The sequence below is a fragment of the Protopterus annectens genome, chromosome 3.part0, assembly GCF_019279795.1.
Source record: "Protopterus annectens isolate FY-2018-M chromosome 3.part0, PAN1.0, whole genome shotgun sequence".
NCBI lineage: Eukaryota > Metazoa > Chordata > Ceratodontiformes > Protopteridae > Protopterus > Protopterus annectens.
Window position 1 is genome coordinate 1,754,147,363 of NC_056731.1, and position 10,379 is coordinate 1,754,157,741.

Below are 10,379 nucleotides of genomic sequence, written 5' to 3' on the forward strand. Positions count from 1 at the left end.
TTCTCCCTTATCCCCTCCCAGGCCCTGTAGGGTTTACTAACTCTAGATGGGGGTGGGGGAGCAACAAGGTTTTCTTTGCCTCAGGACTTTTTTTCAAGACCAAGATGTCAAACAAAATGTATGAGCTTGAACAATGGATGCAGAACTGCACTTGTATAGGAACATGGCATGATGTTAGTGCAGGACTTTGTGCGGGGCCTGTTTTCCTGTCATCTGATACTTCCTATCATCTCACATGGGACTGTTTTACGTTTCTTTATGCATAAGACTGTGCAAAAGCTTACTTTTGGAGATTGGGGGGGGCTATTATGATTAAAATTAAGAAGCTATTTTTCTGAGAGACCAGGACTGCGCGTTATCTCCATCTCCCCTGCTTTAGAGACCTTTGAGGCTCATGAGTTTTAATATAGATTGGCATCAGGTCCCATATCTTCAACAAAATGTCTTTGTATGTACATCTGAAGAAGACCGACATGCTATCATTTCAACTCTCAGGGATGCTGTCCTTGTAGCCTAGAAGCACAGCGGTTGTGGTCTTGTAGTACTGAAGAAGGTGGCTAGCCAGTGTGAGCCTTTCAGTCCTACTTCGATAAGAGATCACATCATATTGTTTTCTTGCCCAAGGCAGTGACTGAAAGTTGTGCATAGGTGTAGTAAGAGAATTTATTCCTCTGCAGTGTTGCAGCTTAAGGGTTCCAGTTGTTCATTTCCCCTTCCTAAGTTCCATGTCTTCCTAAGGAATCGGGCCCAGGAAAAGCTTTCCAGGCCACCTCATTGTATGTAGGCTCAAAGGTATGTATTTAAAACTCTACCACATGTGCTTTCGTGTGCTCCACTGTATTTTCTTTTATTTATTTTTTTTGCAGACTTGATGGTGCCATTTATGTATATGCGAGGATGTGGATGTTGCACTGCACTGTGTGCCTCAGGTTGAAAAGCCACTATGTGCTTAAAGATCCCCTGGTGACATGCCCTTGAGTGTTAGATAAATCTCACCACCAACCTCATTCCCTTTGTGTTACCCTTCCTCATCCCAGAGTTCATGGAAGAAGGGACAAAACTAAATTTTTATTTAAGGAAAACAGAAAAAATTTGTATTGCTTTTTAGGGCCAAGAAAGGCATAGTTTCAGGCCTTCAGTTCCTCTCCGTACAAAAACAGTATCCCTGTCTGAGCCAAGAGCGTGTCCCCCATGATTGGGTGATAAGTATCCTTCACCCCAGGCATCTGATATTAGAACCCTTGATCTTGCTAGACATCTAGGTTGGTGTTTTGGAAGTGACTGAGGCTACCAGTAAGTCCTTAGACTCAACAGACCTATGTGTTATGGAAAGTATTCATTGTTTGGGCTGTTACTTTTGTATTGTTCTGGTCAGTCAGCTCAAAAGAGATCTTGACCTGTTGCAGGCGACTATGAATTTTGGTTTCAGTTATTTCACAGCCATTGTGCATGTGCCTATCATGTGCTGACTCTATGGTATAGAGTGAAGGAGCCTTGACTTTCCCAGTTGCACCAAATGTCACTTGTGGCCTAAGCAATGGAAGGAGTAGCAGAGGAGAGAAGGAATGAAAGAGCACAGTCTGCTTGCCCCTCCCTGGGATGTTGCTGTGGAGTTCCTCTTCCATTAATAAATCCCCAGTAAAGTCTAGAGAACTAATAGCCGCAATCTGTTCATCATAGGGAGGCTGGAATGATTCCCATTTTATGACAAATGGATCGCTTTCCACAACCCATAGGGGAAAACTAGAACATGCTTTAGAATTGTATTACTCAAGTTAAAAAATAACATGTTTACTTTTAAGTACTGTTGTATATGTTTTAGTGTGAGTTTTTTGGGGGTTTTTTCCTGTCAAGTTTATATATATATATATATATATATATATATATATATATATATATATATATATATATTTATTTATATATATGTATATATATATATATATATATGTGTGTGTATATATATATATATATATATATATATATATATATATATATATATATATATATATATATATATATATATATATATATATATACACACACATATGTTTGTGTGTATTTTAGGGATGGTATGCTTTTAAATTCTTAATTATTTAATCACACTGATAGTATTTAAGATACCTTTGATTTTATCTGGGAGTATCTGAAGAAGTCGAGGTGTTCCTGACGAAAACGTCGCAATTTATTGGCGTTAATAAACTGAGTGGTACTTTGAATACACTATTGAGTGGATCATATCGAGTGGTTGACGTCTTCCTGGACTGATTTTGTTTTACTTGGTTTCTTGTCTATATCAGTTGAGTCTTCACTTCAATTTTGGTTTTGGTGCTTTAGCATTCCACTTTTATGGCTGCTCATGTAATGATGTGCTTTGATCAGTTGTTAGGGTAGGATCATGGTGATTGGCCAGATGGTCTTTAGGCCCAAGGACTACAAAAATGAAGACTGATGTTCATGATAATGCCCAAAAAGGTGGTGACTGTATATATACCTGGAAAAAATTACTAAAAATTGGCATTTGTGCCGGTTTCCAATTTATTCTTTTTCTGCATTCGTGCATCTACACCATGTAGATTTGGTCACTACATGCATGGTGGTACAAGTGCTGAAAATATTAATTCCTCTCCCTTTAGTTCTGTATTAATTCTGTATGGTTTAGCAGGGCAAGGAAGAGATAACTGTCTTCACTCTTTTGATAGGAAAGGTTCCTGTATGCCTTCTTGCCTTCCTTTTTGATTCTGTGCTTGTTAACAGAACTCTAAGACCAAAAATCCATTTCCTTCAACATTTGATGGCTGAGAAGGTTTAGTGCTTGTGCATTTAGACTAATGGCACTGCAGGAAGATATTGAAGCGTATGGGCCTGGCTGCTCCTTTACATTCCCTCAGTTTTCCATTCCATTTGGCAAAAGTCTCAAAGATCATTAAGATGCTCAGAAAGCTTTCCAATCCTTGACTTTTTGTAACCGTGAAAATAGTGTCCATTTGTATGGAGAGCTGTCTACCTGTAGTCCCCCCGTGACTGAGTTTTCAGGTGATTCATACCTGTCTCGGATACCTCTCTGATTTCTTTTTCTTGTATTGAGCATGCATGTTTGCAACTTTTTGATAAGTTAGCGACTAACTACCTTTCAGCTGTCCCTGATTTTGCAAAATGTCTTTGATTTTTACCTTTTATTTCTCTCCCATCAGTAATAAAATTTTGGATTTTCTAGTAAATCACTGAGGAATAGATGCTAAATAATGCCAGGCATTCAAGTTTCATACGTAACTGTTTGGAAAATATAAGTGTACATAAAGGTTGGAGTTCTGTTAATTTATCCACTAAAGCTCACAAGTTACACACCAGAAAGACAGATTTTATATAGAAAACACACTCAGAATAATCTTTAACCACAGATTAAGTTCTGTACTTGCAACCACTTTAGAGATGAAGCCTTTTACAGTGCAAAAAATCTTAAGACTGTTCGGAGTGTGTGTTCGTAATAACATCAGTCTTTTTAGTATCCAACTTGTGAGTGTTTTTTTGGGTTTAATTGGTTGGAAGTGTAAATTCTGATTCAGTGAGATTGCTTTTTGGTGTTCTGTTAATTTAAGGGAATTAGAATAATTAAAATTATCCCTGACTTTGGATTTTTGTATCCCTACTGCTTTCTGCTTAGCCCCTGACTCTTGAACAAAAAGTTGAGCTATGCTATCACAGTCTTGTAAAGCAACTTTCATGGGGGCTTTTTTGTTTGAAGAATATTCCTTCCCTTTTGAACAACTTGACTTCATTAACTTAACTAGCTTTAGCATCTCCTTTCCAAACTAGTTGGTTCATTGACCCTGGTCGTTACTCACTGGTGGATATGGTTCTTTATGTCCATTAGTAGTGTCTATAGGAGCTCTGAGTTATTTATTCCCTTACTTTCAGGGAATTGTATTTGTCCGTTTTGCACATTTTTTTATTTTACCTTTGTGGCTGTTGCCTTCATCTAGTTTGCAGAGTAATTTTTTATCTGTGCTGTTCCATCCTTGTTTAACTGTGTGAAATATTTCATTTGAATTTACTGTTTTAAATTCTCCCTCACTATCGCACGGAATAGGGCCCCTTGCAGTAAAATGTAACAGACATGCAACTGTTTTCTTTAACATTTGTTTACTGGGAAAGTCTGACTGGGTAATACCCACTTTCCCTGGAGGCCCAGGGAGAAAAGCTCCAGAAAGTTAAGTGACATCAAGTAAAACAGTAGTACAAATGTAACTTAAAAAATGCGTATATAGATACAGATTGGTAGTGAAATGCATAGGATACAGCAAGTCATGAAGAGACCACCAGTGATGTAAAAATAAAAAATAAAATTAATAAATATAGCAATTATATACAGCAGTATTAGAAGTATAGCATACTATGCTAGGAAATAAAAAAAAAAAAAAAAAAAAAAAAAAATGATACAAGCCTATTCTTAGAGTGGGTAGAGGCCAGGTATTGAGAAGTGTAGACGGGTAGCATGATGAGAGGTCAGGTTAAGAAGGTGAAGTATTTGTTAATATAGATCATACAGGTGAGGTGCATGGGCATGGCCACAAGTTAGTCAAATACTTTGAGAGAGGACTCTAATATATGGAGGCTAGGTATAGTTCTGATTGAATGTGGGATACTTGCCATATCTATGTATATTTTTGAGAGGGTTTCCTGCAGTGGGTACTTGTTACTTCCAGGCAGTCCTCTGTTTGGATGGCTTCTTCAGCCTTTCACCAATCTAATCGTTGTCCCAGTAAGTCTGACAAGTTTATAATTGTATATCCTTTTTTTGTGTTGCTATAGTTGTATTCAGGCAGTTTCAGTGAGGGTCAGAATTTGGGATCATGGGGCTTGTTTCCCTCTCATAGATCTGGTGTGTGATGTAATGGTAGGTTGGTATGTGATGTAATTTTATGCCTGCGTGTGAGCTAATGGTATATGCTAGTGCTCCTACTACATTCCCCCCAGTTGTAAACGTATTTGCCAAGAGATGGTTGCTAGAAGAAATCCCAGGTTTAAATAGAGGGCCGTGTAGAAGGTAAACCAGTATGATTTCTTGTACACTGTTTTAGTCCGTCTCCTCTCTTTGTCACTCTCTATATAACTTGGTTCCAGAGATATTGTTTGCCCTAGAATGAAAAAGAAATACAACACTGGAAAAGGGTGATATTTTGAGTATCATGTTTTGCACTTAGGTAAAGCTTTGAAACTAGCTATTATAAAAATGTTTTAATTAATATTTGCATCACTGAGATCATTTGTAGTAAACTATCAGAAGAATAAAAATATCAAAACAATTTTTCTGCTGTCCTTAACACTAATAGCTAATTTAATTCTGTGAAAATCTGACTAGATTGTTCTGTTTAATGGTGTTTTCTAGACCAAAGTCGGCGGAAACAAGCCTGCAGGGGGTGACTTTGGAGATGTACTGAACTCTACTGCTAATGCTGGTGTCACAGAGCCTCTTACAGAAGAACCACATCTAGCAAAAGACGAACCATGATAGCAGAGACCACATTACTTCAAGCCACTGCCAGAGCTGCTGCAAGCAGAAACTACTAAGCACATTTAGTGTTTGATGTCATTTCCACTGGCGGCTGTTCTGATTTATCCCTTAATTCATTGCAAAACATAGGTTGCATTGTACTTCATAAACATTGTGTCTGTTTTTTGTTATTGTGGTCTACAGTCCTTGTACAGTATGAAACCATAACTGAAAATATTTTATGAAGTACGTTTCACTTTATTTTTTCAAGACTTTTTTAATCTTTGCTTTTGTTCTTTTTCTTCATATTCCTTTGACTCCTGACTCATTGAGTCCTTCTCCTAAGTTGTTCAAGAATTTTCTATTGCAGATTAAGCTTGGTGCCTCTACCTGCTTTAGAGATGATAGCGTCCTATTATAGAACAGCCTTATTGCTTTGAAATAGTGTATACTGTCAGTGACAGTTGTGGCATGAAAAGCCACACATTTGCTCCACGTGGCTCAAAATGTAGTCTCATGATATTACCAGGACCTAGTGGAAGAGTCTCTTGCTGTGGGACTCCTGCATTTTCTCATGGGTTTTATACAGTAGCTTGAGTGGAAGACTACTTTCCCTCTCCTTGTTTTTCTCTGTGCTTTATTGTCTTTATATCTACACTGACAAGCTATAACTTTGAGTAATTTTCTCTCGTTTCACCTTGCCTAGAACTTTTGAGGCCTTTATTTTTTATTTTCTGGTTAGTTGTATGGACATTGTTTGCCACTTAACTTTTTGGGCTCAGTTCATCAAGTCTTCTGTAAAGAAAATGTTAAAGTATGCATCTTGAAAGATGTATTCTCATAAGCTTTCCTCAAACTCAATTTTTATTGTTGAATATATAGAAATGGAATGCTTTCCCTTGGATCCTTTGTATCCTAGCTGGTAGTAACTGTTTAATGTATGGTTGTCTGTCACATCACCTTTTTAATTTTAGGAGTAATGTACAGTGATACTCTATAGGGTGCTGATTTGCTTTTTTGACAGGCCAGAAGTAAGTAGTGTGGGTAGATGCATGCACTGTAGAGAGTCTCTATAAACCTACTCTGTAAATGCAAAGTTTTCTTCACAGAAAATGTTTTTCTCTCTACTGTGTAAAATCTTTTCATTTGAATTTTCTTGGTTTTAATAAGTAGGAAGAGGAGTATTTCTTCAAATGAAGAATTAACTGATTTACTTAGTATACTGGTGTAGGCTGGGCGCACTTGTAAAAATTATTCAGCAAGCAATGGGTAGAATGTGTGCCTTGTTTCCAGAACTCTGCCCAGGGGTAGAATGTGTGCCCTGTTCCCGTAACTCCACCCAGCGGTAGAATGTGTGCCCTGTTCTTAGAACTCCACCCAGTTATCACAATTTTCATGAACGATAGACACCTCATCAGTACTAATTGCTCTAACCTAGGTTATGCGGTGACCTTTGTTTCAAGTAACTTGCTGTGTGGTTGAAACTGTAGATTTTTTCTTTTATTTGGCATTATCAAGCAACGGGAACACACACAGGTAGGACCATTTGTAAATTAAACTTGAGCACTGAGCTACAAAACACTGTTGTGTTTTCTGACCTATATTTAGTATTCATGCTGTTTTAACAAGCTGGTATATTTTGTTACAGGCAAAACTGTATTTTTTCTCAATAACACTTCGCCTGTGAGACTAACTGCATTCAGAAGATGGCAGTAATTTGGGTATCTCAGTTTTGTCATTTTGATTAGTAGTAGTTACAAACTTGCAGACCGTCCTGTAGTCATCCCAGCTGTGCTATATCTTTTTGAGCATTCACTGTAATATAATTCCACACTTTTGATAGTTAATCTTTTGAGCACTTTATAAAGCATGTGCGGTTTAGCTGTACTGATAGTAGTTAAGAAACAGATGGGACTTAACCACATCAGTAAAATATGCATTAAAACTAAAAGGCAATCTGAGCACAGAAAGATACATAAAGGTTAAATTGTGTACAAGTAACACTATTCTTGGAGATGTCCAGTTTGTGTTTATAGTTAACCCTTAGTCACGTTACAGAAGAACTAATCTATTACACAGCATTATCTGGTAAAGCACCTTCAGGTTTCCTTCCAATAACAGTGTTGGTAAATACAGTATCTCAAGTCTTTTGTTTTAAGACTAAATTTTATTAAAATAAGACTATTTTAAATGTAATTTCTTGTCCTTGGTGTGTGTGCTTCATGGAGCATTACTCTTGCCTCTCTTTATACATTATTTAAAAATTATTGCTTCATTCATCAAACATGTATTGTTTAATATGTTGTGGCTGTTTGGACAAAAAGACTTGACCACCTATGGCAAGGTATACTTCCAGGAAGGTTCTTAAAATTTGTGGTCCCATTGTTATAGCTTATCACAGCACAGATTTTGACTGTTTTAGGTGCTATCAGCTGTACTGCTTGAGCAAAATCTTAATTAATAGTTCATTACTATGTTAGGCCTGTGAGAGGGATAAATCAGAATTCAAATTGAAATGGTTTCTTTCATAATGTAATGACCATTAAGAAACGAGTTCATTTTAATGGTAGAGTAACATCTGCACAGATGTAAGAAATTGAAATTAAATGCACAGTAAATTAGTGGGAATCTGTTTTAAGCAAGTAGTTTATGATCAGTATGATTAATTTGAATAGACTTTGCAAGAGATGGATTTAAATGTTATGATTTAGATGTTCAGGTAAGAAAATACAACACTGCTGCTTCCACACCTGTGCAACATTTCCCTGTTGCTGTTGTGGTTTTAAACATCTTTACAGTGGAGTACATCACTTCTTTGAAATGAGTGGGTTTAGTTTACATAGTCGTATATTGCAAATAATACTTGTCCATACTTTTAAGTTTTGTGCCAAAGAATGGGGACACAGTTACAGCTGTACTTTGATCATAATGCTTTATTTTTCTGGCATAAATTATAACCACCTGATTTTTTCCAATTGCACACCACTCTTTGATAGAGTTCTGCTCCAAAATGCTGATGCATATTTATTCACTATACTTGTTTATTCTTTTGGGGATCTAAATTGTGTTTCTAATGACTAAATCTGCTGTCACTGTCATGCAATAAATAAAGACCAATTAATATTATCTTGCTAGATGCACAAACAGTTTTGTTGCTGGGAACTTTGAGTGCTTATTTTGTGTAGAAAGACACAGTAAACCATGTTTGTTCATTGTTACAGGCAAACAGTTCATATATGCTGCATTTTGGAACTGTCTTTGCACTTAGTTTGTAATCTGTTCTTTATATAAATCAAAGCTTATTAAAATGCTCTTATTTATGTTGCTTTTGTGCATTATAGTACAGACAAATGGTATCATTTGAGAAATGTACATAATGGATTTTTTTTTGTAGTGTTGCACATTGAGTGAAAAATGCTGCATTGTTTTCAAAAGAATGCTCAAAACAGAGCATACTGGCAGTGTATCAAGAATATTCATTGAGGAGTCTATGCAGACACTGTTTTGGAGGACACTCTTTCTTACCTCTGTATCTTAGTTGGCACAAAAAAAACACCTGTTCATCTAAGCCAAATGCTCCTTCCTTGTTATGACATATAACCTAGCACACTATCCCTTTCTCCTTTACACTTCTCTCACTGCATTACTGAATGTTGATGCATGTTAGTTACTAATGTGTACATTGTAAATTACACACTGCTTGTTCACTATAATGTGCATGTAGTGTTTTCTATGTAACTAATTGTAACTATTCTGTTACTGATTACATTTCTGCCTTTTTTTTTGTGAAGTGCTTGCATTTCATCTGGACTGAACCTGGAATTAGTCAATACTGATCAGTTCTCTGCCCTGGTAAACAAGTATAAATTAAAATAAGTTCAGTTTTGATATCACCCTTAAATATATATGTGTGAATATGTGTGTGTGTGTGTGTGTGTGTGTGTATATATATATATATATCTCATACCTGTCAACATGTAATCAAAAATCTAGACAGGCCCATGAAAAATAGGTACAAATCTGTATGCTGATTAACCTGAAATTTGCTTGCATAATTATGTAACCCCACCCACTGCAGTGGAATTGTGGGATACCAACTTTCATATGCAAACTGAACAACCAAAATATGCCCCCCCCCCAAGACCCTGTAGTAAATGGTAACCATTTGTTTGAAATGTGTTACAATGATGTTCACTGGGAAGGGAGAAGATGATGAACCTTAGGTTATTGTTTTTGGTGACTTACAGTATGTGGGTTTTGTGGTAAAAGTAGGGCATTTACTGGTAGGCAATATTCTAATCTTAGAGTATTAGTTTGCTAGGACCTCCAAAAGTCATTCTCCATGGTCTACTGATCAGTGGTGTAGCTAGAGTTTGTGCCACCCGAGGCTGTCTTTGATTTGCTGCCCCCCCCCAAAGTCATGGTTGAATGGGGGCTCCCATACATAGCCCTCCCCCCTGCAACCATTCTAATGTCCCATTACTTGGCTATTTCACCTCATTTACCATAACCACTGCAATGTGTATACTGCTTTACTTATACAATGATTATTTGGATTTCATTTAAAAATTTTATTTTATAGCACAAACACACAGATATCTGCTAAGCAAAGCAATACAGTCTCACAATGAAAACCGACTTGGCATGAAAACTTCACTGCCCTTGAAACTCACATTCATTAAAACGGCATTGAAATCCACATTCAAAGAAAAAAAAAATGCATTTGGCCGGTGGCAGATTTCCTTTGGTCTGTTTTCATATCACAGGCCCCTTGCGCACAAAACATACATGCATTCTTTGATGCACCTTCCTGATTGTATTAAATTATATTAATTGTAATACAGCACACCTGATACAGCAAGTTTTAAATTTATTGTTTTGAACATCT

General features: G+C 36.7%; 1 protein-coding gene across 1 annotated transcript in view; it reads left to right on the plus strand.

Annotated features, from left to right (window-relative positions):
• LOC122797178 (tumor protein D52-like) overlaps window positions 1-8,811 on the plus strand; it is a 491,103-nt gene extending 482,292 nt beyond the window's left edge. Inside the window, exon 6 of the mRNA XM_044065997.1 lies at window positions 5,387-8,811. Within this exon, the coding sequence (XP_043921932.1) occupies window positions 5,387-5,509 (123 nt within the window). The 3' untranslated portion in view covers window positions 5,510-8,811. The remainder of the gene's footprint in view (window positions 1-5,386) is intronic.
• The last annotated feature ends 1,568 nt before the right edge of the window (window positions 8,812-10,379 follow it).